The sequence below is a fragment of the Marmota flaviventris genome, chromosome 9 (genome assembly GCF_047511675.1).
Source record: "Marmota flaviventris isolate mMarFla1 chromosome 9, mMarFla1.hap1, whole genome shotgun sequence".
Taxonomy (NCBI): Eukaryota; Metazoa; Chordata; class Mammalia; order Rodentia; family Sciuridae; genus Marmota; species Marmota flaviventris.
The window spans coordinates 99,344,389-99,368,343 of NC_092506.1; the positions used below are offsets into that span (position 1 = coordinate 99,344,389).

General features: G+C 35.9%; 1 protein-coding gene across 1 annotated transcript; it reads right to left on the minus strand.

The window, feature by feature from the left end:
- Positions 1–1,642: 1,642 nt before the first annotated feature.
- On the minus strand, positions 1,643–14,785 carry LOC114089045 (NXPE family member 1-like). Its single transcript, XM_027930802.2, has 5 exons — positions 14,687–14,785; positions 8,719–9,452; positions 6,918–6,979; positions 2,577–2,789; positions 1,643–2,178 (listed from the first exon to the last, which is right to left on the minus strand). Exons 1-5 carry the CDS (start codon positions 14,783–14,785, stop codon positions 1,643–1,645), a joined length of 1,644 nt encoding a protein of 547 aa, XP_027786603.2.
- Between the last annotated feature and the right edge of the window lie 9,170 nt (positions 14,786–23,955).

Consider the following 23,955-nt stretch of genomic DNA (forward strand, 5'->3'; position numbering starts at 1 on the left):
CATAACACTTATGCAATTTACTATCTTTTCCTCATTGCTCCATGTGGCATGGAGCAACTGTGTTTGCAGGGCCTCTTCTGCTTCCTTGATTCTGTTTCATTGGTCTTTGGTTTTTCATTGCACCAGTGCCACACTGTTAGATTCTAGCTTTAAGGTAATTCTTGATGTTTGGAAAAGTAAGTTCTTTTATTCTTTTTCAGAAGTATCTTCATTAGTTTTATCTCTTTACATTTATTTTTAGAAATTTTAGAATCATATTGTCAAATTATATACAACCTGATGCACAATATAATCTTTTAAGACTTTTAAATACAAATTTTATTTTATCTGTAGAATTTTATTTTATCTGTAGAACTATTTAGTCATTCAGTTTGATATGGGGTTGTGTTCTTGCATATCTTCTGTTGCATTTAATCCAAACCACTGGGTTACACAGGTATTTAGTTTTGATAATTTAGTGAGCTACACTTTGAAGATTTGTGCATATTTGTAAAAATAAAATGTGTTACAAAAATACAATAGTAGAACTATAAAAAGTTACAAAATGTAGGATTAAATTCAATGAAAGATATGCACAATATGTACACAGAAATTCCATGCAATTTTAATTCTTATCTAATATCTGTTTATACTGTTAGAGAAGTTGTTAGGTTCTGTATATTGAGCTTGTGGTGCTCCTCATTCTAAATTCTTCTACCTAGGCTTTTTGTTTTTCCTAAGGGAATGATGAAATGGGAGCAGTGAGTCTGTTCTTTTCTGAGGTGTACTGCAGTTCACAGGTAGATAGAGCTAGTGAGAAGTCCTCAGCTCTGTTATCTGACTTTTTAAGGAATGTTTGCTGTGTTTCACTCAGAAAGTGATGTTGCTTATAGTTTTCTATTAGATTCAATTTTCTCAACTTATGGGAATTTTCTTCTATTTCTAGTTTGTACTAGTTTTTCCCTTAACTTTGGAGGAATTTTTGATCAATTCTACCAATTTGTTTGTTTTAAATCAGGCCCCATCAAAGTAGGCCCAGGGGCTAAATATATCCACTACATTTTTGGTGAAGCTGTGATCTATAAATGTTTTTTGAGTGTTTAAATAATTGGGGTGGAGGGGGAATCAAAAGAAGAATACTATTTCTTGACGTGTCAATTATATGAAACAAGTTTCTTTGTCCATTCTTAAAGTTTTATTAAAATATAACCCACTCACTTTACATGTTGTCTGCGGCTGCTTTTGTACTGCAGTGCAGAGTGGAGCAGTTGTGAAAGAGGCAGGATAGCCTGCAGATTCCAAAATATTTACTCTCTATACCTTTACAGAGGAAGTTAGGTGACAGTTATAGAACATCATGATGATTACATGTTTATTCCCTTTTACTCTCTGTTCAGCCATGAGTAACAGAAATCATACTCAACCATGCCTAAAATATTTATTATTTACACACAGACAAGCTCCAGGCATGATATGATCATTCCTTACATCTCACACTCTGGGATTTGCATCTCATCTCCATTCTTATTGTCTGTAAGTGTCCCACAAATAATCCCATGGGTATTCTTTTAAATTTGATTTTCTTAATAATTAAAATGAATAAAATTTCATCGACACAAGGGGTGTAAAAATTGGTATTTAGTGATTTTTTTATACTTATGCTTTAGCAAATGTAGCTTAAGAACATGTTAATCTGAGTTCGAATCACATGATCAGGTGGGTGGAGATTATTGGTGCCATATGCAATGGTCATGTCCCAGGCATCAATGACACCCACATTGAGATCTTTGAAAATGTCATTCAGGATAAGATAATGAATGTAACCATGGAAATCTCCAAACCACTCTGTTTCTACGTGCATCTCCCTGATATTTTCTGTCTTAATGATCACTTTAGTGTCGGGGTTTCTTAGGAATAGTCGTTCAATAGCTTTTCGAATACTGATGGCCCTGCGAATGAAAAGGTCAATGGGGAAGGGTCTGAAGTGGTGGCCAAATGTAATGACAATGGCTGTGTTTTTATCCCCTGATATTAGGTCAATTTCTCGAGGGATGTAAGCTTCATCTGTCACAGAGTAGAGATTATGAGTGATAATAGGAAAGCCATGTTTTTTCCATTGAATTTGAATATGTCTTCCAGCATCCAGAAGCAAACGCTTCGGAAAAGATCCGGTTTCATGAAGATCAAAAAACTTTAGTGCTGATTAAAAAACAAAACAAAACAGATTTTAACTAAAAAGTAATGTCAGTGCATTTTAAAAGAATATTCACAATATCATTTACAATATCTACCTGATATAGTTTTGTCGGAAGCATTCTAACATCTGGAATAAATTACTAATTCACACGCGTGAAACGTCAAACAAAATCTGAAGTTTTCATTGGAGTTTATAAAGAGGAACAACATTTCTTATGAAAGAGGTAATAAAACAGATTTCAAATTAAGATTGCATTCTAGAAAGCTAAGTGAAATAATAATAATAATAATAATAATAATAATAATAATAATAATAAACCCAGCCCAAGTGAGAACAGACCTCACTGAAACTACTTTATGATCAGCCTGAACTTCCAAAAGAATATAAAGTAAGTACATGCTTTTTACAACTTTGGGTAAGTAGTAGATCCACTGACATATTGTGGAGTCTCCAAGAAGGTAAATGATTTTTCCTTTCAAGCAGCCATTGATGTTATTTGTATCTAGTTGAATCTGGTTACAAAATGTTGTTATCCACCTTCCTTGTAAAGTGTATCCACCAGGGACAGGAATCTTCATTCCAATTTGGCATTTCTCTGTGCTCTTTTCACTCTCTGGAAGCAGAGATCCTGTAGTGAGTGGTGGTAGTGGCATGTGTAAACACCAGCCTCCTTTCTTGGTCCTTCCCTTCCTGATTTCTTTCTCTCTCCCTACAGTCTTGTCTTCTGTCTTACTAGAGGTATTTTTTTTTATCACAGGCTTTGTTTTAGGCTCTGCTACTCATTCTTTTGAGAGATTTTGAGTCATACTGACTCTTCCCATTCATTTTCTCCCACCTGGGCTCCTTAGCTAAGTTGTGATGTCCTTTCTTCTTCTCTCTCTCTCTCTCTCTCTCTCTCTCTCTCTTTGCCATTCCTGTGATATGATAGTGACTTTTCTGTTCTCTACTCTGAATTGTGTTACTGGATTGCCAGCTGTTGTCTTTGTTATTGAATCATTTTTATTTGTTCCATCAATGAAGGAACAGTGAAGTGTGCCATGTTTAAAAAAAGGCTTAAATTATAACATGTACACATTTGGAAACCTTCAATAGTATAAAATATTTACCTTGACTTAATGTTGTTGTTTTTTTAATAGGACCTTGCTAAAGGTGATTTGCAGTATTCCACAGAAACCAATATTCTGAGCCATTATAGCCTGTTTTCCTAGAATGGCAGGCTCTCTAATGGTCTGTCTTCTAAGGTACCCCATGTGGCAGAGCACCAACTCTGCCATGCTATAACAAACTTCCTCAGATGTCTGACATTATGCTTCCTTGCCAAGCTCTATGCTTCTGCACCACTGCTGAGCCATTGCCTCATTAGTTTTATTGGTTGTTGTTTTGATTTTTTTTTTTTTTTTTTTTGCAGTGTGTGGAATGGGACCCTGAGCCTTTGCATGCTAGGTCAGCACATTACCACTGAACTTCCTTTTATAGTTCAGCCAGTAAGAAGGAGCCAAATGGATGAGGAGGGCAAGCTGTTTTGCCTTTAAAGGTGTTACGTACAAATTTCCCATACCTTTCCTATTTGTACTCCTAGAAAAAATGTAATGTGGCCATAAGTAGCCACAAGGAAAGGTGGCCAGGGGTTCAGCTAAACTAATGGTTTCTCTTCTGGAGTGAGAGAAATGAATGGATAGTTGGGGATTACCAGCAGTCTTTGCTTTACCTTCCTTCTTTACCTCCTCATAGGCATTGCAGTCTCTGTTTGCCTGTGTCCACAAAATAGTATTTCCTTACATGTTGGTACTATATAGTTGAGCCACTGTATCCATGGGTTCTGTATCTATGGATTCAACCCACCATGGATGGAAAATATTTGGGAATTTTTTTTTTATCTTGCGAAACACATGCAGATTTTTCTCTCCTTTTTCCCCTAAACAATATAGCATAGCAACTATTTATATAGCATGTATGTTGAATTGGGTGATATAAGTATTCTGGAGATGATTTAAAGTATATGGGAAGATGTTGTAGTTTATACCATGTACCATCCCATTATATATAAGGGGTAAGCATCTTGGTGTCAATTTTGATGTCCCTGGTGGGTCCTGCAGGCAACCCCCCCCCCCCATGAATATCAACGGATAGATGTATTTGTAATTTGAGGACAAAGTGGTAAAATGGTGCTGGTGGCAGAATTAGAAAATGAAACTGGAAGAGCTATTAAATCTTGTGATTTTTCTTGCCAAAGGTAGTTTTCCTAATCCTATAATCATGTTGATATTTTACTGTGACATAGTTGCTCTTGTAGGAAGCTCAATAACACTGCATCATGGATGCTTGAATATCATAAGCCTAAAAACTCAACACCCACAATTACCAGGTATTCCCCATCCCAGTAATGTACTGGCATATTCAAGATGATAGCCTTTGAGCTTATTATTGAAAAGCATATCCTGTATAATATTTACATGCCAGAGAATTTATTTCCTTATGATTATTACATAATTTTATTTTAGAATAGGCTCAATATTTTGTGGTTAATTTTGCTCACCTTTTGGTTTAGAGATTATAGTAGGCAGACTGTGGCTCCCCATTATATTCAGGTCCTAACTCCTCAATCCTGTGAATATGTTGCCTTGTATGACAGAAATATTTTCCAGATTGACTAAGTGTATAGACTCTGAGAGGGGACAATCCTGGATTATCTAGGGGAAGGGGTTCAGTCTAATTTCATTGGTCCTCTAAATTGAAAGAGGGAGGCCGAAGGTAGGCCAGAAACATGTTACCTGAGTAACTGACTCATTGTTGTGGTTTTGATAAGGAAGATCTTAGTTTTATTTGTTGTTTTGATTTTTTAGTTACAAATAAGGAGGGCATGTTTTAGAAGCCCCAAAGGCAAAGAAACAGCTTCTTCCATAGACCTCCAGAAAAGAATACAGGTTTTCTCTATCTTGACTCACTTGGTGAGACTGATATTGGGTGTTGGAAGAATAACACTAAGAGAATATGTTCATTTTATTAAAAGCCACTTGGTCGTAGCAGCAAGAAGAAATTAATGCAGAGAAAATTGATATCCTTTAAATATGAACTCATCCCATCCAGAAATATCATATTTTCTTCCATGTATAAATTTTATTTTATGTCCCTTAGTAACAATTTAAATTCTCTTTATGTAGTTCATACTTATTTTGTTCACTTGTGAATTTGCCTTTTGAAGTATAAAGGGGAGCATACCACTCTCTTCCTCAGTGGATCTCTGGAGTTTTCAAAAGTTTACCAAATAAACACTGAAATCTACAGCATGCCCTTGAGAATTTCCATAATTTGGCTTCTTCCTATTTTCTAGGCCCAACAGGGTCCAGATAATTTTGGTCATGAATGGATGAAAAAAAAAAAAAAAACCACCTGGGGCTGGGGCTGGGGCTGGGGGCTCAATGGCAAAGTGCTGGCTTAGCATTGTGAGGCATGGGGTTCAATCCTCAGCACCACATACAATACATAAATAAATTAATTAAATAAAGGTCCATTGACAAATAAAAAATATTAAAAAAAACACCTTACCACGTGAAAGAATCCAGGAAAGACAATTAAATAACTTCTAGCAGGAAGGCTTTTTTAAGTGTATGATTCAAAGTTTTCTTTATCTCAATATATAAATACATAGGCAACTAGAAAGTACTCAAAATTAGCTGATGTTTTTATATTATTTTCTTACATCTGACAATTCTACCATGATCTTTCTGTGATTTCACTTTTACCTCATTCTCTGACTACAGATATTCTTCAGGGCTTACTCAAATATGAACTTTAACATAACTCCTTCTGCGTTTTGGTTTCTTCACAGAGTTGGTAGATTAAATTTTTTAAAATACTTTTTAGTGGTAGTTGGACACAATACCTTTATTTTATTTATTTATTTTTATGTGGTGCTGAGGATCAAATCCAGGACCTCGCACGGGCAAGGTGAGCACTGTACTGCTGAGTCACAACCCCAGCCCCAGATTAAAATTTTTTAGATCATAAACGTACTATGTATTAATTTTACTTAGTTGAGTCAAAATGCCTTGTATGAAAAAAATGAATAAATATAAGAAATAAATCATGAGTTTTCAAGTTTACCAATCACAGGCTTTATATATAATTATTTAAAGCTAAGGTATAGGGGCTGGAGCTGTGGCTTAGTGGTAGAGCACTTGCCTAGCATGTGTGAGGCACTGGGTTCGATTCTAAGCACCACATACAAATATATGAATAAAAGAAAAGTCCATCAATGTGTAAAAAATTTAAAAAATAAAGCTAAGGTATAAATAAGCATAAATATTATTCTTTCACGTGTAACGTTGCTTTGTATTTGCTGTTGAAACAATTAATAAGATAGAAACTTCATATGAAATTGCTAAGTGAACTAACTAAAAGCTGGAATTATGTCAACAGAGATGAGGAAACCAAAGCCAGAGTGTTCCTGCTCTGAAGCCATGGGTACCCATCTGCACAGCACCTCAGACTCTAGGAGATGAATGTAGGGTACTAAGATTTTCTCCTTTAGGATAAGTCAAGAAGAAATCTGCTATAAACAAAGTTTAAACTAATTTCCTTGAGTTGATTTCTTCTATAATGTTCAAAAAGACTGAGATCACAGACACCTGCTAAGAATCATGTTGCTGGAAATCTACAACTAATAGAGTTAACACTGATAACTTTTCTCTGCATAAGACACATGACACATGCATCTACCACAGAAAAAAAGCAGACTTACTGTTGCAATGGGAGACATCAATATTTTTAAGGTCTTTCATCATTTCAACTCCCACTTTGGACCTTCAAAAAATAAGATCATAGATTAGCCTGTTGTGTTTTCACACAGCGCAGGCCACATAAATCACCTCCTTGCAAGTAAAGGATAATTTTTAATTTTTTAATAATTGAAACTATTATTTTTATTATAAATTTTGAGAATACTGGGTATTATAAGTAAATTAGGTTTTGGAAGTCTTTCTATCTTGTGGAGAGTATCTGAAGTCTGGGGCAGCTCTTCTCATCTGCGGTATGCAATAGTATGTCCTAGAATCTTAGATTCATAATGTGTATCAAATCTGCAAGTTCTTTATCCTCTTCCATATCACCCATTCAAGTTTACAAAATATTTTTCTTGACTTATTGTGAGCCTCTAGTTGGCCAACGTAAGTTTTATCCCACCTAATTTCTTTAACACACCCTCCAGAGCACAGTTTCCAATGGCAAATGCAACTGCGTTATTGTTTAAAGCCCTTGACTGGGTTTGCATCACTTACCTAAGGAGTCCAGGCTCCTTGTCATGGCACCAAGACCCCTCATCACAGAGCCCCTGTTTTCCTCCTTAAGCATGTTTCCTGCTTTTACCTTCAGTTTGTCCTGCAATATTTGCTTTATAAGGATCATGTGAAGAAAGGTAATGTATTCATATGTATGCACTGTTGTACCCTAAATATCCATCAATGTGACTGGCAGAAAGTAATGTTCAACCTGGTGCATGAATAAATAAATGCACACTCTATTTGTACACTGATTCTTTCCTCCACTTGATGAAAGCCTACCAGAATCTTCCTACTTTCAGCTCTACTGCTTATCTCCTGTGTATAACTGTGTGTAAATGGAGGCAGGCAGGAAGGGGTCAAGGGAACAATGAAGACTCAGGTGCCTAATACAACATATATACAACAGATATAAGTTGTACCCTGTTCTATGCTATGGATGTCTCTTTAGATCCAATCCCATGAAATGGTAAGTGATCCTTAGTGGGGTTCAGCCATCAGGATGGTTAATGGGGAGGAAGACATGTGGTGAGTTGCACACTGGAGACAAAAAGGAAGAAAAGAAAAACAACTGTGCTTTTATTTGTTCAGAAGTAAGCCATGCACTATAGATCAGGATAGCCGCACTCTCCTCTACCCTGTTCTGTGGATCTCCTCCCTGGACAAGAGAGAGCCCATGCACCTTAGGAGATGGCCTTTTAGAAAAGTTGCTCAGGCTGCAGTGTAAGGAGGGTATGATGGATGATGGAAGGGAGACCAGGTGGGAACCCATTTCAGTCATGCAAATGAGGTAGTAGTGGTCTCTACTTGGATAGCAGCACTGGGCATGGAGAGGAATGAACAATAAAGACATTTAAGAGGCAGAATCTGTGGGATACAATATGGAAGGTAAAGTAGCATGATTTTTTAAAATATATTTACAAGGAATCCTTTTTCCCCAATGTGGAACATCTATGAACACATAGCAAAATAGTTTTCCACAGAGTGTATTTTGTAAAATGTATATCTATAGTAACAATCCTTATTAATACAGAGATGTAAATGCATGTATATTATTGAATTCTTTCTGTGTAACCATCTTTTGTGACTGTATCAATCAAAATGCAAACTATGGTGTTGATTCATAAACAGGGATGCCATGAAAATATCACATCACATATATGACTATAACTTTGAGTGGAGGAAGTATCTGAGAGGATCAATATTGAGACAGCTATGTATGACCCTAATCCCAATAGCTCTCATTGTATTAAAAATTATACTCACTTATGGAAAAGGCTTTTTTCCTTGACTGAAAGATAAGAAATTTCTCGGTTCCTGGAGGACATATAGGTCAGGGCCTCACAGGGCATGTGTTGAGGCTTCTTGCAGTAGAAGGCTTCCTGGTCTATCCCATACAGGTAGGTGCACAGTTCAGAGCTAGAGTTTAGGGTCAGGCCACATTCAGTGAAGACTTGGGAGGTGCCATTAACAAATTTACCTTTGAAAATAATTTTATCATAGCCTTGGTTCCTTGCCCTCCAGAGAGCCGACACCCCTTCACTGGGGTGGATAAGCAGGAGAGACAGGGAGACCTGACCCTCCCAGAACAGAGTGAAGCTGACAAGGTAGGTGCCATTGTTGAAGTCTGTCACCTTTCCTGAGGCGCCTGCCTTCAGGGCTGGGGAGGACATCCTGGCCCTCAAAAAGTCCCCTCCATATTCCTTTCTGTGTCCCAGGTGGTCCCTGGCCTCCAGCAGGATGTCTAGCTGGTCCCCCCTGCAGTATGTGTTTCTAGGGTTGAGGAGGGTGACTGTGCTGTGTGTGGCACTGGTGGTGGTGTCCTCATGGGTGAAGGGTCTGGGTGGGATCAGCTGGTTTAGTGTTTTCAGAATCTTCCTTATTCTCAGCTCAGTTTCTGTTGGTGTGTTTACAGGGCTCATTTTTATTTCAGAACATGAACAGTTTGTGGAGATGTTCCAGTGATAAAAGCTGATGGGTACATTTATAGCAGACCAAAGCTGAAATGATAACAAACAGGATATACTATTCAATAAACCTGTTCCCAGTAATTTTTTAAAAATTTTACTTATAATGAATTTGAGTTCACCTATTATCATCCATATCATTTAAAATTTCTGACAATTCTGCATAAATTAAAAAATCATATTTTTACATCAATATTTTGGAGAATGTCTGAGCAATTATAAATTAACATACTCAATATTAGATTTATATCTCAAATAATACATATGAGTAAGAAGATGATGCTGGTTCACTTGTTCTTCCTTTTCAGATACACCCTACTCCCAATAGCTCATTTCTTAGTTCCTCCTCAGTATACTTTTACCCATGTGTAACCATCTTTTCCTCCCCAGCTTATCATGGTTCTAGCTGCCACCATTTTTCTCCTGGATTGTAGTTTCCTCCTCTACTGGGAAGTGGTTCTCAGGCTTCATGAGGACAGTCCTGTTTTCTCTCCCTTCAGTTTTCCCCCTTGTAGTTTATCAGCCCTTTGAAAGCAAAACTCTACTCCTTAAATCCCTTTAATGTCTTTTCATGATTCTGGGGATAAAATCCAATTTTAACAGGGCTTTATGCTCTGGTCTGTCTTTCCAGCCTAGTTCTACACTTTGTCCTGTGCACTCTATTTTGACAAGACTAACTGCTTTTCTTTTTAGGAGATGACTTTCCTTTCTTGTACATCTTGCATTTTACTAACACTTTCTCCAATTTCTGCATTGGTGGCTACCTTCTTCTTTTCTCCAAAGAACCTAAACACCTGTTAACTTCTTATTTAGAAATCCCAACAACCTTAGTTGTCACTGTACAGTGTTCTAGAGGTGCTCAAATTCAGTGGTTTCTGAATCTTGTTGATAATCAGAAGCAAATGCCAAGCTTTTCTCAAAACATGGATTCTGAGGCTGCAGTCCAGGTCAACTGAACCATAGTCACTAAATTGCAATCCTGAAGTATGCGGTTTTCCAACACTTCACAGACATCCTGTGTTCAGATAAGCTTGAGAACACTGGTTATAGATCAGTGATTGTCAACTGCCTCACATGTAAGAACGTATGTAGATCTCAAATCTCAGGAGTACAAAAAATCCTTTCCTGAATACTCTGTGGCCCACCCTCAATCAGTAAAACCCTGGTGGTTGGTATCACAGTGGCATAGTAAACCAAAAGAGACTGGAAACCGAGAAATGAGATGTAACTAAAAAATAGATGAAGAAAATCTAAGTGCAATCTTTGGGAAAACTTAGAGAACTGAGAAACCTTTAGTTAAGCCAAGTAAGAAATAGTGAGAGGGCTGGGGATGTGGTTCAAGCAGTAACGCACTTGCCTGGCATGCGTGGGGCGCTGGGTTTGATCCTCAGCCCCATATAAAAATAAAAATAAAGATGTTGTGTCCAGCGAAAACTGAAAAATAAATATTAAAAAAACTCTCTCTTCTCTCTCTCTCTTTCTTTAAAAAAAAGAAATAGTGAGAGATGCAAATATATGAAATTTAAATAAGAATCCTTTCATGTATGTCTGTGTTTTATGAAAGCATAAATCTTAGTACACACACTACGAATAGAGAAGGGGGATAGAAAATAACTATACAGTATATATAATACTAATAACAATATAAAGATGATGAAAACATTTTTTTTTCCATTTTGCCCACCTCCTAAATTCACAGGCTGAACAATTTTTATTTGTGAGTACAAATATTATTAACTTATATAATGAGGAAACACCTTACACTAAAACTTGATAACAGCAATATAGGAAAAGTGAAAGTTTTCACTCATCAACATGGCCTTTAAATTGTCTTTTTCTCCTCAGATGCATATTTATATAAATATATGTAAATACAAGATAGTTTAGAGGGGTGTGTGTGTGTGCTGACAAAGCAGAAGCTGCTGGTGGGAATTTCATAGCAACTAGGGAAGTGGCTCCTGCACCCCTGCAACACAGGAAAGATCCACACCCAAAGTCTGATGGGCATCTGCTAAGTGTCCAAACTCCAATGACATCCAAACCAAGATTCAACCAGAATTTTCTTCATCTTGACATGGTATAGTATAAACAACCCTAATGTCAACTTTGATCATATAAACAACTCATTAATTAAGGTTTGAATCACTTTTAATCACAGATGAGACAGTTTGCAGTTCAATTTGAATTAAGTTAATCATTGGCCACTTCAAAAATATTAATACACTCCTAAGGAGTAAAACAGAATTTACAGTCCCACAATATAACAGTTAAAGTTTTAGTATACAATTAAATATTATTCAGCATAGAAGGAAGCAGAAACATGCACTATTTCTCAAAGGAGGAGACAACTGATGGAAACAAACATGGAGAAAATATATTAGAATTATCAGACAAGGTCTTTGAAATTGGTATTATAACTGCTAAATGATGTAATGGATGGAAAGATAGGAAATATCAGCAATACAGAGAAACTATTTTAAAGAAACAAATGAATTTTACAACAGAACCAAACAATATCTAAATAAAAATATACCTTTTAATTCACTATTTAAACTACCTCCCTTCCCGTATGGGTTTGTGTTAGATCATTTTTTTTTATTGTTTTCCGACCTTATAGATATTTACTAATTTTGGAGTCTGATTTATAAGTTTCTGAACTAGGTATAATAAATTACCTACTATCTCTGTGACATATCAAGTTTAGCTTGTAAATCTGAATGTTCTAATTTTAATGTGTGGGTATTTTGCTAGGTTCATCCAAATGTATGATGATTTTATTTTATTTTGTAGATTTTTCCTTGTTTAGCATACCACTTTATAGTTATTTGTGTTTTTTCTTAAATTTTTATTTTCTTTACTCATTAATTTTAAGCTAAAATTCACTGGAGTAAAATATTTAAGGAATGCAAAGAAAGAAACATGAGGCAGGAATTTTAAAATAAAATTAGACAAATTGACCTTTGTGATAATTATCAAAGACAAATTTTTTGAACTATAGGATACTATTTTTTTCTGAATCCTTCTAAAGAACCTATTAAATCAGACTGAACTTTAAGCAATGAGAATAACTGTAAAGTTTGATATATGTGTTTGTGGTAAGAACTAAACATCTATTAGCTTACAGGAATAATTCTAATTGATGCTTACAAGGAATAGAATATTTATGCAATGGCTCTGTACTCTGAGATTATAGAGGCAATACCACCATGAAAATAGCTGAACAGTAGAAAGAGAGGTGAAAAGTAGTATTTGCTTATTAATTGCCTTATAGTATTAACTGGAGCAAAAGGATATTACTACAAATAACTTAGCACAATTTTGTTATAAAACACTCAACAAAAATAAATTTACATATTCCACCCATAAGATATTCTATTAATATTTTACTTAAAAGGTAACAGGAGAGGCTTTGCCACCAAATGAGGCATGAGACAAGTAAATTGTCCACATTCTACTACTATTTAATATTGGGCTGGAGGAATTCGCTAAATGTTACTTGGCAAGGGAAAGCAAATAAGTCATTGGAATTGGGAAAAAGGAGGTAAAATAGTCTTTCTTTTCAGATGCAGGGGATATTTTTATGGAAAACCTCAAAGTAGAAATGGAAGAATGGCTACAGACAATAGAAAGACTGAGCAAAAAGTTAGGTAATACATTTAATGTATAAAAAATCAGTAGCTTTCACATGTGCAGACACAACTACAGATAGGGTCAAATGAAACAAATGGTCTGGTATATGGTTGCCAAATGACACTGAGATATTCAGTTATATATTTCACATGTGTCCAATATTTACATGAGGAAATTATACGAGAAAAAATTATATAATATATATATATATATGTATATAAAATAATTTTTTTTTTGGTAATGGGGATTGAACTCAGGGGCACTTGACTACCGAGCCACATATCAGCCCTATTTTGTATTTTATTTAGAGATAGGGTCTCACTAGGTTGCTTAGCACCTTGTTTTTTGCTGAGGCTGGCTTTGAACTCACAATCCTACTGACTCAGCCTTCCCAGCCACTGTGATTACAGGTGTGTGCCACAGTGCCTGGCTCAGGAAACAAACTGAGCAACTGGAAGGGGAACTATGTTATTAGATAGAAAACATCATGAAGCTATTATTTCTTGTAAAGTTAATTTATGTATTCAATGGAATAAAAATATCCTGAGTATTTTCTGGATCAGAAAGGTCAATTAGAAAGTTTACTTGAAAGAATAAGTAAGAAAGAATAGCCAGAAAAATATGGGGAAATAGATATCAGGGATGATGTGTGTGCTAAGGTGGGCCCTATTAGATAGTAATGTTTACTTCTAAAGTCTAAGTACAATAGAGTAGAATTGGGATATGAATAAAAACTGGAACAGAATAAAGAATCAAAATAGACCTTATTACATACAGAAATTTAGTATATTATAGAGGCTGCACCCAATCGAGGGGGGGTTAAATTTAATTTTACTAAGAGGAATAAAATAACTTGATAGCCATAAGGAAGAATAAAATTAGGTCAATATCACATACAATTTCACAGCAAACTTGAAGTGAATCATATGTTTAGAAACAAACAATAGAATCATGCAAAACAAAAATATAAGAAAACATGGGTAGATTCGCATATAAGCTTGTAGTAGGAAATCTTCTGACTAAAATTTACCAGACCCAGCCAGGCACAGTGATGCATAACTGTAACCTCAGCAGCTGAGGAGGCTGAGGCAGGAGGATTGCAAATTCAAATCAAGCCTCAGCAACTTAATGTGGCCCTAAGTAACTCAGCTAGACCCTGTCTCTAAATAACATACTAAAAATGGCTGGGGATGTGCCTCAGTGGTTAAGTGCCCCTGGGTTCAATCCCCAGAACCAAAAAAAGAAAAAAAATACCAAAAACAACAAAGGAAACTGTTTTACTAAAAAATAACTTTTGCATGAAAAATAAATCATAGACAAAATAAAAAGAAAAATAGCAAACTGGAAGAAATATATGCACCTGATTTGGTGACAAGTACTCAGAATCACGGGGAAGCTAGTGGCCTTCACAAGAACCATTTTGGGGCATGTATGAGGTAGAATCTGATTGGACTGGATTGAGGATGAATGGAAAATGGAGAAAGAAAATGCAGACAATGTCCCTCTGAAATGAGGTAGAGAAGGAGAGAAGAGAGCAGAGTTGGAGTGGAGGGAAGAGGAAGGACTGATTTACAGGTTCTCAGTTGACAGAGTTACAGATGGAGGTTTCAAACCAAACTGGAGAAAATTGTTCATACCTTTGTGGAGTTTTGAGAAATTATAGAAGTTATCCAGGCAATGACTAAAAGAGATGTCAACACCAGCAGTATTTTCTGAAGCACTGCATTTGAGAACATGACGAGAGTCCTAGGAAAGACAACGCAAGACAGAATCATACAAAAAGCGAGTCCCTCTATACACATTGTTTTATTTTTCACCTGCGATTTTTCCCCTGAGTCTTTGTTTCTCCTTGCTGACCACTTTCTTTCTCTCTCTTAACTACCAGCCCATAGCACCAACTCCTTTGCCCATCTGTGGGCTGCTCTTTATTCAAGTTTTATTTAGGATTGTTGCTTCCTTCTTCCGTGACCCTGAAATGGGAGACAGATGTCCCTCTTATATTCTCTCATTGCACTGTGCAGTTTCTCAGTTGTAGCACTTACCACATCCACAGACCACCATTAAAAGGAAAAGCAGAAAATTTGATTCATTAATCTATTATTGGGGAAAGACTTGGGATAGCTGAGGACCATAAGAGTAGGTTTTTGTTACAAAATATGATCTATAAAACACCTTTAAAGACAGTTGGTCCTTTTAACTGACCAGATAAGCAGGGCAGGTAACTTTTGCTGAACACTGAGTATGAAATTTGAAAGTGGAAACTCCTATTGGACTAAATTTTCTGTGTAAAAGAAAAGAGGTGATTCAACAAGATTATGTAGTACATGAGGAAAAATAAAGAGATAAGAAGAGGTAGTGAGGAGGAGAAGATGGGAAACAGGGAGACAGGAAGAGAGAGAGAGAGAGAGAGAGAGAGAGAGAGAGAGAGAGAGAGAGAGAGAGAGAGACTCCTCCCCACCATGTCCATGGTAAAATGGTCATGGAAACAGAAATAAGATTAAATACTTTTAATAGTTATTACATTGGGGCCCCAATGTAAAGACATCCCTCTCTGTTTCCTACCAAATTCCCAGTGATGTCCATTTTTGTGTGTGTGTGAAATTCACTTAATGGAATTCAAAAAGGTCCTTTTAAGTCTGGTTATTGCAGAAGGAAAACAGATACATTCCACACACAGTGGATGCGAGAGAACAAATGGTGAGTTTAGAGCTGGTTAACTTTGGGGGATCCAAGGAGAAATTGTTTAAGCAAGATGCAGTGCACAGTCATGATTCATAATAAATGATTGTTTTATGATTGAAGTGGGGCTCCTAAATACTGAAGCATGATGTGGGGGCAATTGTAAGTTCTAGGTCCAGGTGAGTGTTGGGATGAAATGAATGAACACAGGAGAAGGGAACAGAATGGGGCAACCTCCAGTCTGTGTCACTCACTGTACTGCAATATTTTGATTACTTTCTGATCATCAATGACTGTCAGTTACTAAAGAAGTAGAGCAGTGTCTGCCTCAGTGTTGTGTGCACAGTGCCTAGCACAGTGACAGAAAAACATAATATTTGTTAAATGAAAAATTTGAAAGCAGAATCATGCTTTTCAGAGCCACTTAAACTTCCATCTAGTGGAATTTCATATATTCTCAGAATGTTCAAATAGCTTTTTCAATACAATATAATACAATATCAGTGTCAAAGGGCTACTGTGGGTAGCCCCCGCATTCTGAACCTCATCCAGGTTTTATGACTTCTAAGTGAATTTCATAGTGTGTGAGTTTCAATGACTGGTCTGATTTATTTTTATGTATCTAGGAAGTAGTTCATATGGATATTTCAACAGTACTGGGAAAAAACGAAGCATGATTACCTTTGCACTTTGATGCATCTTAGGCTCTTTATTTTCCTAGGTTTGTAAACTTATTATGTTCATTCACTTATTTAATAGTCACTGAGTACCTACTCAATATGTGTCAGTACTATGGAGTATACTGAAGGTAAAGTGAATCAACAAAATGATTTACATAAGCATTCCTGAGAATTAGAATACATTGGTTAAAACACTAGTTTCTTGTTGGTCTCTGAATAAGCTTTATCCTCCATGTTCTGAGTCATTGCCTATACTCTGCTGTCTGAATTTCTCATCTCCTCTTCCATCCCTGCATCCTTCCCCTCCAATTCCCTCTTTGGAAAAGCTAGAGAATTTCTATTCATTGATTGTGTCTGTGCTTGCGTGCAGACTGATCTTTCCTCAGTAGTTTTAAATAATAACCTATTCCTTTATGCTAGTCTATTGTGCATACCTTTATTATAATACATGTTGCAGTGGTTTATTTTATATTCTCTTTGTCATTTACTTCATGAGGCTGCTGAACATTCCAGAGGAGATCACATTATCCAAGAGGAGAATCACCTCAGACTGAATCCATCCACCTTAGATTGTTGATATGTGCCCAACAAATATTAGTCCTGACAACCATCCCATTCTGTTGTGTGTATCTGTGATCTAACATTTCCACTGATTCAGTACTAGCTGGCCAGGGCAGGCCACTTTGAGAGTGGCCAGAGTGTTGCTTTATAATAAGGTATTTTACTGCTGGGCACAGTGGCTCATGCCTGTAATCCCAAGGGCTCATGAGGCTGAGGCAGGAGGATCCCAGTTCAGAGCCAGTTTCAGCAACTTAGCAAGGACCTAAGCAACTCAGTGAGACCCTGTCTCTAAGTAAAATACAAGGACTGGGGATGTGGCTTATTGTTTAAGTGCTCTTGGGTTCAATGCCTGGTATTTTAAAGATTGCCAGGTTTTAGTGTTTTATTATATCCTCCATATCTGTTATATTTTGGGTCTGTTATATCCCCCAAGTCTTATGTGTTGAAGATTTGGTCCCTGGTTGGTGATGGAAACTTCTGGAGTTACAGCCCCATTTGAAGGGTCACCAAGGGCATGTTTTTGAAGGGTAGAGTTTGTCTCTGGACCCATCCTCTCTTTGTACTTTATAGCCACCATGAAGTGAGCAGTATTTTCTTTACCATGAGCTCCCCACCATGATGTTGTTTCAACAGAAGTTCAAAGAGATGGCACCAAATGGCTCTGGAATGAAACTTCTGAAACTGTGTGCCAAAATATAATCTTTCCTCCTTTGAGTTATTTTACCCCTTCCTCCTCCTTCTTCTCCTCATTATTATTATTGTTATTATTATTATTATTATTATTATTATTTCAGTGTTGTACTGGGGATTGAACCCAACAGTAGGTGTATTATTATTATTATTATTATTATTATTATTATTATTATTGAGACAGGGTCCTGTTAAGTTGCTAAGATTAGACTGGATTCACAATCCTCCTGCCTGAGCCTTCTGAGTGGCTGAGATTAAAGGCATTTACCACCTGGTATTTTGTCACAGCAACAAAAAGGTTTCTAACATGATACTAACTCATTTTGCCTTTGTTCTCTGTTTGGAAACCCTAATGCAGACCACTTTTGACTAAAACAGAGAAATCATAAGTCACAGTACTACTTTGTGCCTTATGGACATATAACCTCATTTATATGTCTCCATGTGTGGTAGTATATACATATATATATATATATATATATATATATATATATATACACACACATATATATATATATATATATATATACATATATATATGTATATATATATATACATACATACATATATATTGAAATAAAAACCTTCCATGATAAACAAAAGTTAAAAAAATTATAACTAGAAAGCCTGTACTACAGAACATTCTCAGCAAAATATTCCAAGAAGAGGAAATGAAAAACAATGATTAAAATCAGCAGAGGGAGGGATTACACTAAAGGAAAATCTAATCATAGGAGAAAGCAATTCACATTAAATACCAAAAATAAAGAAAAATGGCTGGGAATACAAATCATGTCTCAATAATAATCCTCAATGTTCATGGCCTAAACTCACCATCATTAGACATAGACTAGCAGATTGGGTGAAAAAAAAAAGACCCAACAATATGCTGCCTCCAAGAGACTCATCTCATAGAAAAAGATATCCACAGACTGAAGGTGAAGGATTGGGAAAAATCATACCACTCACATGAACTGCGGAAGCAAGCAGATGTTTCAATCTTCATATCCAATAAAGACTTAACAACAAACAAGACTTAACAATTATAAATATACATGCCCCAAATAATGGAGCAGCTATATTCATCAAACTCTTCTCAAGTTCAAGGGTCAAATAGACCACAACACAATAATTTTGGGTGACTTTAACACACCTCTTTCATCACTAGAGAGATCTTCCAAACAAAAGCTGAACAAAGAAACTATAGAATTCAATAATACAATCAATAACTTAGAATTAACTGACATATATAGAATATTCATCCTTCAATGAGAAAATATACTTTCTTCTCAGCAGCACATGGATTCTTCTCTAAAATAGACCATATACTATGCCATAAAGCAACTCTTAGCAAATGTAAAAAAGTAAAGATACTACTCTGCATTCTATCAGATCATAATGGAATGAAATTAGAAATTAATGATAAAAGAAGAAATAAAATCCATTCCAACTCCTGGAGACTAAATAACACGCTACTAAATGAACAGTGGGTTTGAGAAGACATCAAGGAGGAGATTAAAAAGTTTTTAGAGGTGAATGAGAACACAGATACAACATATCAAAATCTCTGGGACACTATTAAGCAGTTCTAAGAGAAAAGTTCATTGCATGGAGTTCATTCCTTAAAAGAAGAAAAAGTCAAAAAATAAATGACCTCAAATTACATCTCACAGTCTTTGAAAAACAAATCAACACCAAAAGCAGTAGAAGTCAGGAAATAATTAAAATCGGAGCTGAAATCAATAAAATTGAAACAAAAGAAACAATTGAAAAAATTGACAGAAGAAAAAGTTGGTTGTTTGAAAAAAATAAATAAAATTGACAGACCCTTAGCCATGCTAATGAAGAGGAGAGGGAAAACTCAAATCACCAACATACATGATGAAAAAGAAAATATCACAAAAGACACTACAGAAGTACAAAAGATAATTAGAAATTATTTTTGAAAACTTGTACCCCAATAAAATATAGAAGGCATTGACAAATTTCTAGAGTCATATAATTTGCCCAAATTGAACAGGATGATATACACAATTTAAACAGATCAATTTCAAGTGATGAAATAGCAGATGCCAACAAAAGTATACCAAACAATAAAAGCCCAGGACCAGATGTATACACAGTCGAGTTCTACAAAACCTTTAAAGAAGAACTAATACCAATACTCTACAATTTATTTCAGGAAATAGAAAAAGAGGCAGCACTTCCAAACTCATTCTATGAGGCCAATATCACTCTGATTCCCAAACCAGGCAAAGACACACATAAAAAAAAAAGAAAACTTCAGACCAATATCTCTAATGAACATAGATGAAAAAATTCTCAATAAAATTCTGGTAAATTGAATACAAAAACATATCAAAAAGATCATGCGCCATGATCAAGTGGGATTCATCACAGAGATGCAAGATTAGTTTAACATACAGAAATCAATAAATGTAATTCATCACATCAATAGACTTAAAGGTAAGAATCATGATCATCTCATTAGATGCAGAAAAAGCATTTGACAAAATACAGCACCCCTTTATGTTCAAAACACTAGAAAAAGTAGGGATAACAGGAACTTACCTCAACATCATATAGGCTATCTATGCTAAGCCCCAGGCCAACTTTATTCCAAATGAAGAAAAATTGAAGGCATTCCTTCTAAAAACTGGAACAAGACAAGGAAGCCCTCTTTCATCACTTCTATTTGACACAGTTCTTGAAACACTGACCAGAGCAATTAGACAGACAAAAGAAATTAAACGGATACACATAGGAAGAGAAGAACTCAAATTGGCACTATTTGCTGATATGATTCTATACCTAGAAGTCCCTAAATGTTCCACCAGAAAACTTCTAGAACTAGTAAATGAATTCATCAAAGTAGCAGGATATAAAATCAACACCCATATATCAAAGGCAATTCTGTATATTAGTGACATATCCTCAGAGAGGGAAACAAGGAAAACTACCTCATTTTCAATAGCCTCAAATAAAATAAAACACTTGGGAATCAACTTACCAAAAGAGGTGAAAGATCTATATAATGAAAATTACATAACCCTAAAGAAAGCAATCAAAGAAGACCTTAGAAGATGGAAAGATCTACCTACCTTGCTCTTGCTCAATGACCATACTTCCAAAAGCACTATACAGATTTAATGCAATTCTGATCAAAATTCCAATGACATACCTCATAGAAATAGAAGCAATCATGAAATTAATCTGGAAAAATAAGAGATATAGAATAGCTAAAGTAATCCTTAACAGGAAAAGTGAAGCAAGTGGCATCACTATACCAGACCTTAAACTATACTACAGTACAATAGTAACCAAAACTGACAGGTAGACCAATGGTACAGAATAGAAGACACAGAGACTAACCCAAAAAACTACAATTATCTTATATTAGACAAAGGAGCCAAAAACATGCATTGGAGAAAAGATAGCCTCTTCAACAAATGGTGCTGGGAAAACTGGAAATCCATATGCAACAAATGAGATTAAACCCCTATCTCTCACCATGCACAAAACTCAACTGAAAATGGATCAAGGACTTAGGAATACAACCAGAGACTCTGTGTCTAATAGAAGAAAAAGTAGGCCTTAATCTCCATCATGTGGGATTAGGCTCCAACTTCCTTATTAAGACTCCTGTGGCACAAGCATTAAAATCAAGAATCAATAAATGGGATGCACCCAAACTAAACAGTTTCTTCTCAGCAAAAGAAACAATCTGTGAGGTGAATAGAGAGCCTACATCTTGGGAGAAAACCTTTACCCCTCATATCAGATAGAGCACTAATCTCTAGGGTATAAAATGAACTCAAAAAGCTAGACACCAAAATAGCAAATAACCCAATCAATAAATGGGCCATGGACCTGAACAGACACTACTCAGAAGGTAATGTACAATCAATCAACAAACACATGAAAAAATATTCATCATCACTAGCAATTAGAGAAATACAAATCAAAACCACTTTAAGATTTCATCTCACTCCACTCAGAATGGGCAGTCATTATGAAGACAAACAACAATAAATGTTGACGAGGATGTGGGGGAAAAGGTACACTTATTTATACCTTATGGAAAGTAGTATGGAGATTTCTTGGAAAATTGGGAATGAAACCACCATTTGACCCAGCTTTGCCTCTCCTCAGTCTATATACCCAAAGGACTTAAAAACAGCATACTACAGGAACACAGCCACATCTATTTTTACAGCAGCACAATTCACAATAGCTAAACTGTGGAACCAACCTAGATGCCCTTCAATAGATGAATGGATATTTTTAAATGTGGCATATATACACAATGGAATTTTATTCAGCAATAAAAGAGAATAAAATCACTGCATTTGCAGGTAAATGGATGGAGTTAGAGAAGATAATTCTAAGTGAAGTTTGCCAATCCCCCCAAACCAAATGCTGAATGTTTTCTTTGATATAAGGACACTGATTAGTGGGATAGGGATCAGGAGCATGGGAGGAATAAACAAACTCTAGATAGGGCAGAGGGGTTGGAAAGGAAGGGAATGGTCATGTGGTTATTAATGATGGTGGAATGTGATGATCATTATTATACAAAGTACATGTGAAGACATAAAAAAAGTAAATTCAGCATACCGTAGCCATACATGCACACCTAGCATTATAGCAGCACAATTCACAACAGCCAAATTATGGAATCAGTCTTGATGTCCATTAATGAATGAATGAATAAAGAATATGTGGTATATATACACAATGGCATTTTATTCAGCCATACAGAAAACAGAAACTTTTTCTTTTGCAGGAAAATGGATGGAACGTGAGAAGCAAAATAAGTCCAACTCAGGAAATCAGTGGTCATGGGGATAGGAATAGAAAGACACTAGAATGAATCATACATAACTTTCCTGTGTTCATATATGAGTACCTGACCAGTGTAACTCCACATCATGTACAGCCCCGAGAAGGGGTAGTTATACTCCATGTATGTATAATATGTCAAAATACACAGTACTGTTGTGTATGTCTAAAAAGAACGAAATTTAAAAGTAAAATAATATGTGAAAGCTAGAGAGTAAAATGAGAAAAAGAGGGAAATCTCATGAAAATAGAAGGAAGATCCCTCTGATTTAGGAAGGAAACCAACTGAAGGAAGAAGGGAAAGGAAAGGGGAGGTTCTGGGGAATGCAAATGACCAAATCATATTTTTTTTATTTTGTGCATGTTCATATGTGTAACAACAAATCCTACTATTATGTATAAAATGCACAAATATATATTGTGTATTTGAGGAAGGGAAAGAATATTTCCCTTCCTCAAATTCTCTTCTTCTTCCTCTACAATATTTGTGAGTGGCATCTCCTTTCAGAACCCTGGGCACTCTCTGCCTCATTTGTCTCCTTTGCTCATCTGCTGTCATCCTCAGACACTATCAAGTAAACGTGCAGAGATGGCAAGCGTTGACCCTTCCACTGCTGGTAATAGAAACTTGTAGCTGGACATGTGGCAACACAGTTAATGATTTCCCAGGTGCCGTGGCATTCAGGTTTGGCCTTGAGATTGCTGTCTCTGCAGTGGAATTATAAACAGAGGCAACACATGACTTATTTTCTCCAGGCTCTTCCTCTTCCTGCCTGCTGCAAACTAGGCATGCCACCAGCTTCACATTGACAGTGAGTATAATGACAACATCCTGGAAGTGGGGGTTCCTAAAACTTCTTTGTAACATGGACACCCTTGGTCACCTTGTGAAGCCTTTGACCTTCTCCAAATTTTTATAATATGTGAAATGCAACATACGGAGTGATAACAAGCTCAGTCACTGAGATATAATGATCACAACATTTTAAGTAACTCCATTTGTTACAGGCACAAGTAACAATTCTTTACTAATACACAAAAATACAAAATTTAGCAGCAGGACTATATGTACAATAATTCCAAAGCTGTGATATGTATGGATGATATTTCACCATTCTTTAATAATTGTATCATATGCCACAGTATTTGCTATAACTCCTGTGATTTGGTGTCAGTATTCCTAATTGAGAAGATTGATAAAACAAAGTTTTCATGTAAGTGGAATTGTGTAGAATGTACTTTTTTTTAATCTGTCTCCTTTGACTCAGTGTCTATTTTTGAGGATTCATCTGAGTTGGTACACTTATCACTCCTCTGATTTGTTGCATTACTGACTAGTATTCCATTTTATACATGTACCATAACATTTGTATTTTCATCATTTTATGATCATTTGAGTTATTTCCAGTTTGGAATATATGAATAGAACTGCTTTTATAAATGTCCACATATAG